This window comes from Clupea harengus, chromosome 15 (genome assembly GCF_900700415.2).
Source record: "Clupea harengus chromosome 15, Ch_v2.0.2, whole genome shotgun sequence".
NCBI lineage: Eukaryota > Metazoa > Chordata > Actinopteri > Clupeiformes > Clupeidae > Clupea > Clupea harengus.
In genome coordinates, this window is record NC_045166.1 from 9,713,778 (window position 1) to 9,732,256 (window position 18,479).

The window sequence follows — 18,479 nt, forward strand, 5'->3', positions numbered from 1 at the left end:
CATTGAACTTTGTTCATTTTTGCACCTCTCACATTCTTTGCGTTACATTTAAGTATTGATAAAATGTGCGATTATAGGAATGCTGACGCCATTGTCACACATCCATGTCAAACTCCGAGTTGCATGGCCCACTACGGACACCTAGTGGATAAATGAGCGTAACACTTAACAGTCACTTTTAAATGCGAGGCTTTTACAGAATCATAATAGTTTTTATATGTCATTATTGATTAGCCTGATGTCAATAGTGATAATAATTGTTCAGAGAAACTGGCCCTAGTTAGGCTTGAAAAGGCTACACCCAACTATTTAAATATTCCAAATAGTGCAGAACACTCAAATCGATATGCTTTTGCATAATGATACTACTGGCTGAGTTTTTACAATGCACACCCATGAGCTACAATAAAAACTACATTACAATAAAACCAAATGTGTTGTTTTGTTTGTATTCTTTAGCCATCCAAACTATTTAGTAAAATCACTGATTCAGTATTTAAAACGTAAATAGTGTCATCCTCATACACAAACGAACATTGCATGGCTATTCTTTTAATGCTATCTTTACCATCTTTATTTTTCTATGTACAGGGGAATGCCTTCAAGTGTTTGCAGGTTTTAATCCAACGTGCAAGCCGAAGACCACCCTCCACACATTGCATGGTTTCCGGAACCAATGCCACTGAAGAAATATTTCCCCCCGTGCATGATTTGCCAACGGATCTGTGGGCTTCCTTGTTTAGAAATGTGAAGTTTACTACGTGCTAATGGAGTGTCTCTTGAAATATAGTGAAAACAAAGGTTGTGTTCTGATGTCGTGACATTTCACTGGCTTAAGGTATGATATTTCAAATAATGCAACGAACTAACGCTGTCTGTATTGACAGGACTAGCTTCGCATATGCAACACACGTTTCTCCCTTGGCGTATCTGTTTATTTGTTAGAAATATTACACACGAACGAAAAGATGTTACTGGTTGATGATGATCGACTGGTAGATTTGCTGTCATGCTGTTGTATCTGACCTTCGCGGTCCTTAAAACGTGCCACTCTTTCCTTGTGTTTATGTGAAATTGTCTACATAATTTGCTAACAGACTTGGTGTCACTTGTGCCACAAGTCTACAGTGTTTCTTGTCAAAAACTAAACATACTCTATAGCCTTACAATAACGATACAATTCTGAGGAAACAGCGAAAACATAATGCATAATGCTATTTTGACTGCTACGTATCTTCATTATTTAGCTCCAGCTTTCTTTCATGTCATGATTAGCTTAACATATTTCAGGACGTGGAGTCAAAACTACTGCAATAGAATGCCTGTAGCACCCAACAATGTACTAGCCTACCGGTAATGTAATAACTGCCAATAACGTAAGAATTAAACAAAAGCCGATAAGATAATGTAATAACTTACCAATGATGTAATAGAATTTCTGAACCAATAACGTAATAACTTATTTGCGCATAATGTAATAGGTTATGTAAAATGTTATTACATTATTGGCGAATTATAACATTATTAGGAATAATAATGTTTAAATTAGAGTTAAAAATGTAATAATTTATTTATAATTAAATAAATACCTGCCCAAAAACCTGACCAATCTTGACACACCTATTCTCTCTCGCTCTCTCTCTAGGAAGGAGTGTATGACTTATTTGTTTGTGTAACTTGATGGTTAGACTTATATACAGCACTGCCTTTTGGTCCTGAAATTAAGATAATTACTCACTAATAATATGAAACCTGTACCTCAAGCAAAATGCTGTGTTCTCAAATATACCAACCAATATACCAATACCAACCAGTCTCGCCATAAAAAGAAAATATGTTTAAAGGAGCTTAATGTAAGCCTGACAAGCTGTAGGCTAGCAGGCTACATTATTTCTTTCAGGCTACTTCCTCTCCCTTCACCAGGAATAAACAAAAAGATTAGCCAAGGTGGGGAAGGCTGAAGGCTACATGTAGCATGGAAACATTTATATGATTGAAAGACACCTAGGATACCATTAGTGTCTCCATCAACATCAGTTGATACTTGTATGTTACATTAACTTAGTTGAGGAAAACAAACCATAGGTCTTTCCTTTCAGGATTCAGGTTTGATGACGTGATGACACTCTTGATGAAAATAAATGGTGGTCTTTGTATTCAAGGACAAAACATCTTCAAAGATGTGTAGACAGTGTTGGGGAAGCTTCTTTGAAAGCATAGCTTTGAAAGCTACTAAGTACTTCACACTGGTAGAAGTTGAACTACAACAGAGCCACCCCAGGGAGAAATCTAGTGTGGTAACTAAAGCTTCTCAGGGACAGTAGTTCAAACTACTTTGTTAAAAAAATTGTCAAATTGACAATGTGCATGTGATATGAAATTATAACAAAATATAATACAGAAACGTCACATGCCAGTTTATTGCAAAAAGTGCCTACCTGTTCACAGGTCATACATAAACCAAAAAAAAAATTCATGGGAAAGTGTAAGGAAGGTCAGCTTATTTAACTACGCAAAACAATTGCAAAAAAAGTAATTTAACTGCTTAAATCACTATGCAAATATGAATGTAGTTGACCAACCAACAAAATGTGTTTACAAACGTGTGTGTGCAATTAATTTGGTACTCAAATGTTTAAGGAGTAGAAGGCAGGGGTGGAGATAAGTCTAACCATCAAGTACCACAAACAAATAAATAGTCATCATTCCTAGAGAGAGAGTAGGTGTGTGTGTGTGTGTGTGTGTGTGTGTGTGTGTGTGTGTGTGTGTGTGTGTGTGTGTGTGTGTGTGTGTGTGTGTGTGTGTGTGCGCAACAGTAAGGGTAAGTCATGAAAGTGTGACACTTTATAGCCACCAAATAAAACTTAAATAAAGTGATGTAAGTATGTCATTACTCTACCGACTAAAGCCATTACATTTGTTATGATTTTTTAACCCAGCTAAAAATACAGTAACTTATTACATTATGCACAGTAAGTTATTACGTTATTGGTAAGTTATCAGCTTTTATTGCATTAAGAATGGAAAAATGATTATTGGCAGTTATTTCATTATTGCTAGTTAAATTAATGATTGGCTGTTACAATGCCTCTTAGAATACCTTAATTGCACTGGAATGAGGAAATGTAACCTTTTAATTCCATTGTCAGTGTAGGTGTAGAAGAATTAGATTTTTGACCCCAGAAACGGGCAGCCCCTTTGAAATTTGTAAAAATGTTGTCTCTGTCCCCGCAGGGAAGGACCGTCCTTGAAGCAGGTAGCCATCCATAAAGGGAGACTGACCGACCAGTGTGAGGTTCTGTAGAGCAGGGCGATGGAACAGCAGTGCCCATTTTGCCAGAAGCAATTTGCCTTTGCCTCTAAACTCCAGCGCCATCTTCTCACGCACACAGGGCAGAGGCCATACTCCTGTGTGCTGTGCTCAAAAGATTTCTACCAGTCTGCACATCTGAAGAGGCACTTGGAAACCCACTCAAGTCTTAGCCCCATTGCAAGAACTGACGACGAGGTGGATTTATACCTACAACCCATGGCTACACATGAATTGTCTGTCCATAACAGCCACCCTTTGGAATCCAGTATTGATAATTACCCAGGTTGTTTGAATCTAAATGAACAACTAGAGATGACTGAACATTTGAATACAACTGACCACTGGAACAGTTCTAGGTGGAATTACACAGAGGTTTTCACAGAGAGTGAAAATGTTAGGGGAAAGGTTTTCAATGCTTCCAGGGATCTGAACAAACAGCCCAGGCAAGGCACGGTTGCTAAGGGCAAGCCTCACCACTGTCTAGTCTGTTCAAAACATTTTGGCTCTCCGTACAAACTAAGGAGACACCAGCTCATTCACACAGGTGAGAGACCATTTAAGTGCTCTCTCTGTGACAAAGCGTTTACGCAGCTCTCCCACCTGAAGCTTCATATACATTCCCATGGCAAAATGAATTCTGTGAGAAATCCGGGAGTCGTGTTAGATCACCCGGAAGGTCCAACACAGTGTGATCCAGGTTCATCAGCTGAGGTATATCCCAGCCAGTTAGATGGTATGAATGCTATTGGCAGTCCCACACACGCAGATGTGCCTGAGTTTGCAAAGCTTCCCCACTTCACACTTGTCGACAGCTCGCCTTCAGAAATGTATGAACAAGCTTATGTTAAGCCCGCCTTTACAGTAGAATCTCCATTTGAAATTAAACAGGTCAGTGAGCAGCATTTAACTTCTACTTTCCCAGTAAAGGCCTCATATGCCTGTGACGACATACCCTCTCTGGACCAAGCCATGGCTTGTAAACTGAATGACTGTAAAGATGAAGAGTCAAAGGTATCCCCTCCTAAGAAACTTGGCCAAAGCATATCTGAAGTAGCCACACACAGGAATTCAGATGACAAAAATCAAACGGTACCATCTTATGTTTCAATGTCGCCCAAACCTCTTGAATTATTGGACCCTGGACAAGAAAAAAGGTCATCCCAAGAAGAAAGGTCATCCCAAAAAGGCGCTTATGAATGTCAGACTTGTTTCAAGAGTTTCTCGGTTCCTTCCAAGTTGCACAGGCACATGTTGACCCATACTGGGCAGAGGCCCTTTGCTTGTCATATTTGTGCCAGATCATTTAGACAGCTCTGCCACTTGAAGCTTCACTTGCGTACCAAAGCTTGCCTAAAGCAAACCAGCAAGCCAGTCAAGAAGAAAGCGAGGAACATCTCTCGTAAATTCCCTAGAGATAGTGGATCTTTGACCATTGCGTCCAAAATGTCTGCTCACAAAGATGTAAATGATTGCACAACTGTAGCCCAGAGCTACTCTAGTGTGCCAGACCTCACAGCAGTCGATAGGGTCAGAGGAAAACCATCAGATTCAAATGAGCCCATGTCCCATCACATTGGATGCCGCAGCCAAGATGGGTCAAAACATTCTGACCAGACATCAAAGAGGAGTCACTCAGATTTACCTGAGCCTGTCAATTTAAACATATGCAGAATTGTCCATGAATGTCCTGTGTGCTTTAAATGTTTCAGTTCTCCATCCAAGCTGAAAAGGCACTGCTTGATTCATACAGGCCAAAGACCCTTTCAGTGTTACATGTGTCAGAGTGCTTTTAGGCAGCTTGCTCATCTGAAGGTCCACTACAGGGTTCACGAGAGATCAGGAAGGAAGACACCCTCTCTGCAAAGGCAAGGGTTCAAAAACCTCCACAGTCGACCATCGACCCCTCGGCAGAAAGCCTTTACGTGCTACCTGTGTGGATGGAAATTCAGACATCAAACACACCTTGGTGTTCACCTTCAAAATCACAAGAGCGTAGTTGGAACTCCACCTGTCAGTACCCTAACCAAAACATCTGAACACCAAAATCCAATGTCTTCAAAAGTGCACAGAAGTTATGAACCTACTCAAGAGCTTGTCCCTGGTCAGAGGATGTCTGACGGAAGAATGAATTTAGATAATACCCCAAGCAAAATTCAATATGACTCCATGATCAGTGATATCAGTGGCCACAGACAAAGCCGCCACTGTTGCTCTGTGTGTTTCAAATGTTTTAATTCTTCATCAGCACTACACAGACATTCCCTAAACCATTCAGGGCTAAAGCCACTTAAGTGCCTTCGGTGCTCCAAAACCTTTAGGCAGAGAGCTCACTTGAAGGTACACAGGTGCCTGAGCAAGGAAGGAACACAGCTTGCGATGCACAGGGAAGACTCAAATATGACTTGTAATGAGGTTCTCGATAGTCAATTTGCCACGTACTCTTACACTTCAGAAGGACACAGTGTTGGACTAGTTAATGTAATCCCTGTGCAAGGATCTCCCAGTAGAGATCAAGTGGATTGCTTTGCTTCCTTGGATTTTGTTAGGGATAAAAGGCACACTCCAATCATACCTGAACCCACATATGTCCCTCACAAGAGTACACTAAAACCTACAAAACAAAAGGGATACCCTTGTACGATATGCCAGAGGCACTTCAGTGTTCCCTCCAAACTTGCCAGACATTTATTAATTCATATGGGTATAAAGCCTTTCACTTGTGAAGTTTGTGGCAGGTCCTTTAGACAATCATGTCATCTGCAGACTCACCTGAATATTCACAGGAAGAGAAGGTTCTCTGGAGCCCTGAGTAGCGGACCGAGTGCTGCTTCCACATCAAGGCACCTGTCTGCACCTCAAAATCTCCTGAAAGAAAACACAGTCACAAAACAAAACACGATCCAGAAGAATCTGCCTCAAATCCATAGCTTGGAGTCCCCGGTAACTGTGAAGAAAGCTGGTAAAAGCGAGCACTTGTGTCCGTCAAAGTCTAATCACATTTTACCCAAAAATGGGTGTGATGTTAGATACGTGGAGAAGACTGTAAATCAGTGGTATGGAAACACATCATTTCAATCTCACAGTATCCCAACTGGTTGTGAGGCAAATGGGGGAATATTTACTGTAAGAGAAGTTAATAATTATGCCCCTGACTTTACAAACATGAAACCGGTTCCCCAAAGAGAACAGAATAGCAATGCCGATGCATATCCTGAAAATCAAACATTTGTTGACCCTTCCTGTGATGACTGTACCACTGCACAGCATAAGCCTCCTTCACGCAGGAGTGAGCAAGCATACCGTAAATCGGGGGGCATGCAAAATCTTATTAGGACAAGAGGGAATCACTGTTCGGTTTGCCTCAAGAAGTTTGCCTCCCCGTCCAAGCTGGCAAGGCACTTTCTTATCCACATGGGCCTCAAGCCTTTTAAATGCCAGGTTTGCTCAAAGTCTTTCAGGCAGCTTTGTCACCTGCAGACTCACATGAAAGTTCACGACAAGAACGTTCAAAATGCGGTCTCTGGTGGCACGCAAAGTCAACCCACTAGTGGAGAAGTTGAGTCGACAAGTAACAGACATGTTTTCGATTCAGCTCTTCACCCAGGCAGCCCAAGCCAAGGCCTACATTTTCCACATAGGGAACATTCCCATTACAAGGATTATAATGAAAATAATCAGCCACTTGTCTCTTTTGTGAATGAATCTGGCCATTCAGAGATTAAAAATTCAGATTATGGTTTTTCTAACATCAGTGATCAGAAACAAGAGGTTAATCCTTTCACGGTGCAGCCATTGACACAATCCTTGTCAGCCCAAGACAAGCAACATTTGAATGTCTCAGAGCAACATGTAGCAAGAGTGTTTCCAAGTCAACCACCTCAACACACGCATGATCGCCTAGAGATCAAGCAAACCAGTGTTTCCCCTGGCTGCCCCACATATACAACTGCAAATGCCACATTGGAAAGTGATGAAAAAGTACGTAAAGCCGCAACATGTCCTACTCCTCTCTTGGACTACTTGATGGAAAAGGGGAAAGGTTCAGGAGATGATGGTCTAGGTTTGACTGAGGGCCCTCATGTCCCCATCACTTACCCTGCCCATGCTCAGCTCAAGGAGGAGGTTTTTGAGCTGCAGTTCGAAATGGAAGGGGTGGATAGCCGTCTGTCTAAGCCGCCAAACGACCTGCTCATCTGCCCAGACTGCAGTCAGTGCTTCCCCACAGAGTGTAAACTCAACCTCCACAAGTGCGTCTCGAGGCAATCGGAGGAGCGCGAACGGTCGGGAAGTGGTTACCAATGCGCCATATGTTTCAAGAGTTTCCAGGTACCGTCGAAACTAAAGAGGCACTACGTCATCCACACAGGACACAGGCCCTTTCAGTGCTCCTTGTGTTCAAAGACTTTCACACAGGCCGGCCATCTAAAGACTCACCTTCACACCCACAAGTAGGAAGAGGGGTTAAAGTGCATCAGAGGACTCAAACAAGTGCTCACTGTCACACTCTGTTGGTTCATTATGGTTCTGTTAAAAAAAAAAGATGGTAGTCACTGTATTTGTAAATAGTTAGTCCTATGTAAGTGATTCCAAGAAGAAGAAAAATAATACAGGTTGATGTTAAAAAGAATCTTCGAAATGCAAGCAGCGGTTTTTGACCTTCATATTTATACATAGCATGTTCTCTCAACCCTGATATTTATTTTGGTCTGTTTTTCGTATGGGTACATATTTTAATAGAATATAACTTTACTGTAATAAACTTGTAAATTGAATAACATATTGTCTCTATTGTATCTTAACTATAGATACAGTGTGATTTGCTAACTAAGTCTATATAGTACTTTTTTCATTGTTTGATTTATTGGTATATTTAAGACTAGGAACTGTGGAATGAAATTACGTTTTTACATCTGTACGTTACATTTTTGAGTGTTGCTATTACTTGTCAAATGCTATTATTACTAAATATATGTATTCACTTGGAAGGAAAACAAGCATATATACTAACATGTACACACTGATGTGCACACATACGCTAGAAATCGTGTGCATAATCTGTAAATCACCCCATTGTGTTCCAGTCATCTCCACTAGGTGGAGACATCTCACTAGCTCAAATTACCAGTTCCATTATATCAAAAGTTACAGTCAGTAGTGGTGGACAAATAGACTTAATATACTCAATATATCATGCTGTATGTCATCCAAACTATGGGCTTTTAGTCCCATAGAGCATGCCTTATCCGTGTAAAACGTTTCTTTGGATAAAAACATCTTCCTAAATAAAATAAAAAATGTAAATTTGCCTAATTATAGCCTAATGCAATATACCAGATTTTAAGTGCGTTCATTCAGAAAGCTCACTGTATTTTTTTTTATATATATTATGTCATAATGAAGAATTATGTCTGATCACAGTTGGCCTCTGAGTGCAGATATTTATGTAGTTGTTCTGTAATGCTAATAGGCTGACACTCAGGCGTCTATCGTTTCAGCAAAATATCCTCTTACACAAAGCCCATCCTCTGAGATCTGAGAGGATATTATAGTTATTTATTATCCTTATTTGATTAGTGCAATGTATGTGTCAGCCTATCAAAATTGTACATGACAATTGAAGGTACAATTTTACAATTTGGGGAGGGGTTGGCAAAAGAAACATGTTTGTAGACATCCCATAATGATGACTAGATGGAGAACATTATTCTTGTGCATTTCATTGATCTGGGTTGTTACTTTCAGGTGATTTGCCTCCATTTGTTGGACTTTTACAGGGACAGCAAAATGTAAAAAAATGAAAAAATGCCAATAAGATGCTAAGATACTGTATATTAGGAAATATTGTATATTAGATAATAGTAGATCATTTGTTTGTTTGTTCTGACAACAAAAACTACAATATTGCCTCACAAGAGGCATTCTTTTTTTTTTTTTTACTTTTAAACTAACCATACTGTATATACTCATCCTCAGTATATCCTCATACTCATAGACAACCCTTTTATTTATTCCTGAAAAACAGAAATGAAATTTTTTTATCATAGCTATTGGACTGGACTGGCTCACTGACATTAACTCATTAACTGGACTGGCCCTCTGACATAATATGAAAATAATGCAGTGTTGCTTTGAGATAAATCAAAGAAATATGCTGCAGGAAGTCTATCTTCGAGCTAAAAAAAACAGTCAGGAGTACAAATGCATCACTGATAAGCACCTGGTAACTGAGTCCACAGAGAAAGTTAATGTCTCATAACTCCCCCTGTCAGCGACCGGTCATTTCATGTGAGGTGCACGGAAAGTGAGGCAAGTTTATTTATATAACACAATTCATACACATAGGCAATCCAAGTGTGGAAAGAGGAGCGCAATCCGTCTATTCTGTTTTGGTGTAAATCCCCGATCCCAGGCTGTGGGTTTTTGGCTCTGCGCTGAAGGTTTCCTTGTGTCCACTATCGCCCTCACCGCCGGCTGCCATCATGCCACGGGACCTGGGGAAGGATTGAGCCGAGGATTAATTTTGGTTATTGTGGCAATCTAAATTAAAATCTCTCTAAATGAAATGTTTTTCGTCTTTAGTCAAGGCCACTAGAAATCGCAATCACTGTAATGGGACAGTTTAAATGTGTGTGTATGCTGTGTGTGTGTGTGTGTGTGTGTATGCTTTGTGTGTGAGTGTGTGTGTATGCTGTGTGTGAGTGTGTGTTTGTGTGTGTGTATGCTGTGTGTGTGTGTGTGTGTGTGTATGCTGTGTGTGGTGTGTGTGTGTGTGTGTGTGCACGGTGCACCTGGGACCCATATTTCTGCAAGTCTCAAATAGCATTTCATGACATCTTGTCCTCTGTGGTTCCAACAGATTGAGCGCAAACGAGTCACACTACATTTCACCACACTTTATAAACCGTAAGGCCGCTAGTTATGAAGCAGTGTCCAATCACTCCCTTTCCTGTGTTATTGCACAGGGTATTGGTGTTGGCATATCAGGAAATACAGGAGCAGAAAAACACAGACCTCTGTACCATTTTGTGTGTGGGCTGTGTTATAAGACTGACTGACATAACCATGTCATAATTGTGTCATGGCAGATAAAATGGCCTGATGTTACCAGCTGGATGTTAGGTCTGTTCACAAGGGACCAAAGCATGGTAACACATCAAAATAGAGGAATTCATGCGATTACAATGGGACGCTGAGTAATGAATGAGGGAAATTACACCAATGTAGAATGCAATGCATTATCATTGGGAAGTTCCATTCAATTCAAAAGGCTTTATTGGCATGACTGCATACAACACAACGTTGCCAAAGCATGTTTACACAAATATATATTTTGCTGCCAGTCTACAGCAGTCCTCCCTCTCTCCCAGCAGAACTGTCCAGATCATTTAGATGGTGGAATTCTGGGAAAAGTTCCATACGACTGTGTTATAGTGTTATTATTCGAAATGACTGTTGATGTCTAAAGATGACAATGTCATGTTACCATCATCAATACTTGTAATGACAGGCACTCATTTTGTCAGACAATGTAAAAGCCTGTGTTCCATGCCATTAAGCCGTCATTGCATCAAATATTATAACAGACATCAAGACACTAACCGGTAATGAATACATTACACTGTTATATCTTTGGAAATGTCATGAATACTTACTACAGAACATGACATCTTTCATGGTATGTGTATTACATGGTTATGATGATTGTATGATGGACAATTTAAGTAAGGTCTCTCAATCTTTTTCCAGTTAATCATCACTGGAGGTCATCACTGAAGCAATGAGGTGAATTATTTTTAGCGTGCCCATTTTGGTTTTATTTTATTTTATAAAATGTTTTGGCATGAGTGCCTAAACCTTATTTTGCCTTTGACTCATTTCCCTAGTTGCACCATAGCAGTCACTGCTCCTGTGTATTTTATAGGTCAGTCTCTGATTAGAAGACCCAATGTAATCTCTCATACTTCTCTAGAGGATGGAGATACAAGTCTAATCCAAAGAGTAACTCTGTTCTCTGGGTACACACACAGATCACTCCTCGGTGGCCAGAAAACACTGAGCCCTTGATCGCTTTTGGATTAGTACTATGGCCTTTTCCGAGACATCATCTGCAATCGTTTATCGCGACTGCAAACTGTTGTGTCATATGCCCCAACCTATAATATCGGTAATATCAGCACTGACACAATATGTTAATCTGCTTGAGGTAACTTGTGAAATTCCTCATTGGTGCGTGTAAGGCTGTGTCGATGCCCGGGGGCGATTACTTTACAGCTTCTTATAGGCCATTTAACATCGTTAAGGCGGAATCTAAACTAGCCATTTGCCAGAGGAACAGAGCTGTAAAAGCAATACATTTGTTTACCCTTTTAATGTCACATCCAGGAACAGGGCATGCCGCTGGCGCAGTCTCATCGCACGCTGTAGCACAGAAACATTACATCACTGTGCATTCCGCTGATTCATATTTCTTCACAAGACATTGCTTGTAGCTAGTTCTGTTGCATGAACTAATATGTATTCTCCATGAACTCATTATCTCTAAGCTTGTCAGTTGGAGGCAGTGTGGTATCAGGCACGGCCTTATCTAAAACTATGACTGGATCAGTGAGATACTTAAGGGATTTTACACTCCTTTGCCCTACCAACCGAGTCCCATTGTTGAACTTATATCCCTCTTGCTGGATGCTTCAGTGATCACGCTTGCAAGCGTGTGTGTTCCAGTGCTATTCTCATCTATATAGATACGCGGATCACCTCGCAGGTCCTCCATCCTTCCGAGACAGCCAATAGCCGCACCGTGTCAACCCAGACAGCTCCAAAATAACTTCAGACGGATTCGGTGGGATGAGGAGGGGAGGGTTTTATATTTTTATTATGAGTGTGGAAAAAATGGCACTGCAGGTTCAGGCGAAGGGCAGCTCTCAGCGGGTCTCGCTCCCCTCTGTCGCTTGGAACACTGACATCCACTGGTGAGGATGTCAGGCCCCCTGTGGGTGCCAAAAATCTTAAAGGTTTATCCCTCCTTTAACACGCAAGGCAGCTCCGCCGAGAGATCAAGTGGCTGCGCTTTGGTTGCGGCACATAAAAAATGCACATGACTGAGTCTCAGAGTGTAACTCAGATATTAGAGTTTGTGATTTTTTATTTTATATTTCATTTTCTCTGTCATGTCACATGCTCAGCGAAAGTGCCATTTAATCTCACAGATCAGGGAAGGGAAGAAGGCCAACTTATGAATAGGCTATATGAATTATTTTTTAAATATTTTCGAATGTATAGTTAACATTGCATTGCTTTCTATGTTGATGCTCCTCTACATGAGATCAGTATCCAGGCTGCACCAGAAAACAAAAAATCTGATCTGACCCCGCAGTTAGTGCTGGTTTGACCGGAGAGGAGGCAGCTCTCATGCTGAGCCCACATCCCCTCCTGTCTGACCTTGTCTCTCTGCCAAGGCCCTGCCCCCCCCCCCCCCCCCACACACACACACACACACACCCCACAGCCTCACTGCACCCGACCACACACACCTTCTCTCTTCTCCATTGGGGATGAGGTTTCAGCAGCAGGCATTTCTCCTGTCATGGCCCCTACGGGTCCCTCTCAACACAACAACAACCCCCCCCACCCCACACACACACACACACACACACACACACACACACACACACACACACACACCCCCACCCCCACCCCAACCCCAGGCCAGTCAGACTGTTTGTGTTGGCGGTATTAATAGAATGCTAAGTGTCCACTGATGAGCGAGACCCGATCCTTACACCAGAGTTCAGAATGAGAGGCATTTCTAAGAGGAGGGACAAGCCAAGATATTTTGGACTGACCCAAGCCAAGGGCTTCTGTGGGCTTTACCGGGTCTCTGGTTTCAAGGCTGACGGCCACACTTTGGAAAGGAGCACAGAAAACACTTCACCGGATGGATTGTCCTAGTGTGACGTGCCATGCAGAATATCGCTAAGCACCATAGTGGGTCAGGAATGCTGGATAGGCGTGTGTTCACTGACCACGTGTAATGCCTCAATTGGTCAGTCTCTTATCTATCAGTAGGCAATTATTACTATAACTAGGCAATTAAATATAATGGAACATTACAAACATATTTTTGTTAAAAAGTGAATAGGTTTGTACCATGTCACACCTTTACCTCATAGCTGAAGCCTTTATCAAAGTTTAATGTCATGTAATGTCATATCTTCATGTTTCTTGAATTCGTGAACAATTCAAGAATTCACAAATCATATTGACAGAAACATCTGAGACCTGGCCTCTTGAATCAAATCTAAATATGTAGTTGACTCTATAAAATGAAATTGAATGTGTGTGTATGTATGTGTGTGTTTGTATGTGTGTGTGTGTGTGTGTCCGTGTGTGTGTCCTCACACAATCACTTTTTTGTGCCCCACCCTCTGTTTCTAGAGGGTATCTCCTCACTCCTATTTGGGAAATGGCCGCCACTTTGTGGTCTTTGGCAGATGGTTTACCAAACTAGGCTCCGCTCCCGGTCCTCCTTGCAAATGGCACTTACTCGCTTCAAAGGAGAGAGTGGGAGGAGTACGTGGCAGTGTGTGTGTGTCTGTCTCTGTGTGTGTGTGTGTGTGTGTGTGTGTGTGTGTGTGTGTGTGTGTGTGTGTGTGTGTGTGTGTGTGTGTGTGTCTGTGGGGTGTCTGTCAGCTGCCTATTCCTCTGTCTCTGTCACTTGTCCCAACACCCCAGCAGCTGTTACACCCCTGAGCTCAGACAACAGACACACACACCCCCCTCCAACCATGCAACAGGAGGCACAGAGACAGGTGCCCCAAAAACTCTACCTCCCCTGTCCTGTTCAAACAGGAGAAAATAACTAAATAGCTCACCATTAAACAAAGACCGTCTAAGACCAAGACCACACACACACACACACACACATTGACAAATCAGGGATCTTTGACCACACAGACAAATGTTTGCATACCAAAGACCAGTGCACCCCTCGTATCAGAACAAACAATTTTTCCTTTCTTACACTTCTCAGTGTGCATCTTTGCATACACATGGTTGTCTTTTGAACAAAATGTTTTCTTTTTTCCATGAAAAATAGTCAAGTTAACCTCCTGTAAAGTGAATCTGGGACACAGAGTACATCTTTATCTTGACGAGTGTGCTTCTCTGCCGTGCTGTAACATATGCTGAGCACACATGCGTCAACACGGGAGCAGTCAGTAGCAACAGCTGATGATTCATTATCTCAGTGCAGTCTGCTCCAAAAACCAATTGGTGGAGCCGAAGTTTTCATTTCACAGCTGAACTACACAGGGAGTTTTATTCAAAATAGTTTCCATTTCACCTTAAGGTCCTTTTCTTGTATAAACTTCCTTTCTTTGCTGATTTAAAAAAAAAAAACTTTAATGCTATTTCAAAAATGTCTCTGTAAATATATATTTCCATTGCTGAATTTACTTTTGTTCTTGTCACCTGTTCAAATGACTGAGTGCTGTCTTATGTAAGCACGCAAGTGTGTTTGTTTGTATCTAAAACTGAGCCTTGAAGGGTTTGTGTAAGCAAGGGAGAGAAAGAGAGAGGGGGAGAGAGAGAAGAGGGGAAATGACATGCAGTCTCCTCAGTTATTCTGGTATGAGCTCCTTGGCCCCCTACCTCTTCCTGCAGACAGATATAAGATTATCCGCCTGGCTGCTACCCAACATTCCCACACCACTATGACACACCGGTTCCCTGGACCTGCAGCCTGAGCCACACACCTCACATTTCTCCCTCTTGTACATATTTTCCGTCTTTTTTCACTTTTTGGAGCAAATTTCTGACATGATCTTTTTTTCACTGTAATTTCAATGTTCATTTCTAAAACATCTATTTTCAAACATTGTTTTCCCCCTGATAACTAGGCTATTATTGGAATAATTTAGTGTGGAAAGTCCTTTGCTCGTACAAGACACCAATATGATACACTTTCTAAAACCTCTCTCTATTTTAAACATAAGCGACCAATGGCCTGTGAAGTAATACAATTCAAATTGACAGACTCTTAAACGATGGTGATCAATCTGGCCTACTTTATATTTACAGGGAGGCAAGCCGATGCCAGAGCAGCAGAGTGCTGAGATCAATGTCTCTTCCTGCTTTAGGGTAAGAGGGTTTTCCCACCAGCTAAAAGTGCAGCACAGGTAAAAAAAAAAAAAAAATGGCAAAGCGTTTGTTGTGTTCCATTATTTAGAGACTCAGAACTCGCTTACAGGATTCTCTCCGCTATCAAAGGCATCGTCTGGAAGCAATGCAAGGGGGCTGCTGTGAGGAAGAGAGGGAGGCTGAAACACCAGAGAAATGGCTCTGTGTGTCTGAACAGCAGCAATGGACAGTATTTCCAAATGTATCCCAAACAGTGGAGAATGCTAAAACGGATCTGGCCCTGTTCTTTGCCAGAAGTGGACCAAATCCTTTCCAGAATCCAGCCATAGGTAGTTATTAATCCAGCTATATGGATTAATACTGCACTTAATACGTCATATTGTGGTGTAGTATTGAATATGCAGAAACATACTGTGCATTTTAATGTGTGACGTGATAAATTACATTAAGACTTAAATGATATGAGAAAGAGAGGGAATCAGAGGGTTTTGGGAGAAAAACACACACCTACACACACACACACACCTTCCTGACAGTCTTTGTTTCGTGTTTCTAAGAATGCACCGAATGTCTTTTGTCTTCCCACTCAGTTTTCCCCATCATACTTCATGAATATGCATGTGGGTGAGAAATGTATTCATTTATTCACAGTCATCAGTATTTAAGAAACAAATGGTCCTTGAGCTGATAGGGCTCCTCTGTAAAAGCCAAACATCTTTCTTGGTTACAGTTCCTCAGCCTTGATTAAACAGACGTGGAAACAAAGCGCCCTCACTCTGAGCATATTATAATGTTAATCGATTGAATTAACCCTGACATAATACTACGTGGGTGGATCAAAGGGATTTTTTATGGGTCTAGTGAAAATCAGAAAAACGCTTTCAGCTACACAGTTCTGCAATTTTTGGATCAAATGTTAAAATTGTGCTGATCTGTAACTGGTCATTTCTGTGTTTTTTCCTGTGTGTGTTTTTCTTTTTTCTTTTTTTTGTCAAATAGTTCATTTACACAACTGCAGAGACAGAAAGTATTCCATTCTATTCTATTTGTGTAACATTGTGCTTGAAGTAGAGGCTCTGATGCTCTCATCTTTCTGTGCATATGCAAAACCCTATAGACCTTACGGGTTTGCAGTAATACTTGCGTACACTACCATAAAAGTTCATGCCGAGGCCATTTACATACTCTAAACGTCTGTGACGGATTAAGAAGAGTTTGAGCTGAGTAAAGAAGATTATCGAAGTGAGGAAGAGCATGACACTGTTGCTAACATTCATAAGTTACTAAAAGGACACGATATACTGAAACAAGTATGGTCTAAATGGAAAGTTCAAAATCAATGCAACTTGAATTGTTTTATTGCAATCTTTTATTACAGGTTATCGTATTAACCATATTTACAGAGTATCACAATTCAGGCGTGAGCACTTATTTATTTTCACTATAGATATTACTTGTAATATAACAAAGAGCTTGAAAAGCCATCTGTAAGTAAAATATGACAGAACAAAATGGAAGCTTTTTAAATTCCCTTATTTATAAGCTCCTGGCTGAGGGTCAAAACTGCTGGACGGCAGCAGCTGATTACTGACAACTGTGTCACCCCCCTCTGCCTCCTGGTGCCCCAAAGACAATTCTTTAACAAACGGCAGCTATTTCTGTGTGCCCACTACCATCCCCCTCCCCCATCAGTGTCCAGTGTTTGCTCACAAGAAACCCTAGCCAACTGACAGATGCTCAGACAGTGAATGTGGGGATTATGTGTTAAAGCACTGGTGGTGACTCGTTACATCATCTGCCCGGTCCATCACGTGACATCCGTGAGCCCACCCCCACCCCCCAACTCCAACCCCCCCACTGTCCACCACAAGTCCCCCTATATGACCAGCAGAAGCAGCCTTTGAAGCAGAGTGAGGCCACATATCACATCCTGACATGGGCAAAAGGAAATATTAGCATTCCGGTGGCAAGCGGTCATCCACCAGCATAGCCTACCTGTGACCAATGCATGTCAACTGTCTCTTATCCTCGAGACCATGTTGTGGAAAGGGACATGGTTATGTTTTCCAGTTATGGTTATGTTCAGTTACTGAATAGACTTCAGGCATTTAGAGAAACTCTACAACGTCATGATTAATGTGGAACAGGCTAGGCTTTAAAATAAATAACACAAATTAACAGTATGTTTTCTTATCCATAAACATTTCGTAAACACACAACACTTTAATCACCTCACTTCTGTGCTTGTTCTGTCATTCTGCCCATGATGATCTGCCCATGAAGTAATGCCTTTCCGATACTGAAATACCAACTAATAAATATGTGCCTATACTCACACAGATGTTCAGAACTCAAGTTAACCTCAGTTAATTTCCTTGACCTCCGGAGGTTCAAATTGAAGTCTAAGTACAACAGAGATCCTGCTAAATACAGCGCTGAGAGAATGTATAGCTGCCTTGAACTCCGACACTCTTGATTGCTTGTCAAGTTGACAAAGTTTACGAATATAGAACACATGACCCAAGGGTCTGGAGATACAGTTCCGCAATAACGCCAGACATTTAAATGGATACAATGAACAAACGTGTCGACCATGCTCCGTCAAAGAAATGTAAGACCATCATCATTTAACATGGATTGGTGACACGGTCCCTCAGGCATCAACTCTGTCTTTTATGACATAATCTGGCATGACTGTACCTATTACTCACAAGAAATGAAACTCAGTCAGAAATGCGTGAACTAATCATAGACCGTGGTATTAACATGGCATACAATCCATATCAGGTAACTGCGCTAGTTTAATAAGCGCAATAATTCTTAACCATTTTTATTTTCAACCCGAATGACTGGAGGGGCATACATATTTACTTAAAATAATGTTTAAGCGGGTCAGAGAAGGTCTTTGACATGAGCCTCGGTAGTAATGTACAGCTGCCCTGCCCTTCTGATGCGATGAAAACACAGGAATCCCGCTACGCGCCCCCGCTGAGATGGCTGGGCTTCTCCCGCCCTCCTTCCTTACATG

The 18,479-nt window shown here is 41.4% G+C and overlaps 1 protein-coding gene and 1 long non-coding RNA gene across 2 annotated transcripts; one reads left to right on the top strand and one right to left on the bottom strand.

Annotated features, from left to right (window-relative positions):
- The first annotated feature begins 706 nt into the window (after positions 1-706).
- On the top strand, positions 707-8,090 carry znf770 (zinc finger protein 770). Its single transcript, XM_031581665.1, has 2 exons — positions 707-838; positions 3,235-8,090. Exon 2 carries the CDS (start codon positions 3,314-3,316, stop codon positions 7,763-7,765), a length of 4,452 nt encoding a protein of 1,483 aa, XP_031437525.1. The 5' UTR covers positions 707-838; positions 3,235-3,313; the 3' UTR covers positions 7,766-8,090.
- A 1,520-nt stretch (positions 8,091-9,610) lies between these two features.
- Positions 9,611-12,779, bottom strand: LOC116223769. The gene is made up of 2 exons (XR_004165257.2): positions 11,676-12,779; positions 9,611-9,804 (listed from the first exon to the last, which is right to left on the bottom strand). It is a non-coding gene; the product is annotated as an uncharacterized LOC116223769 (long non-coding RNA).
- Positions 12,780-18,479: the final 5,700 nt, after the last annotated feature.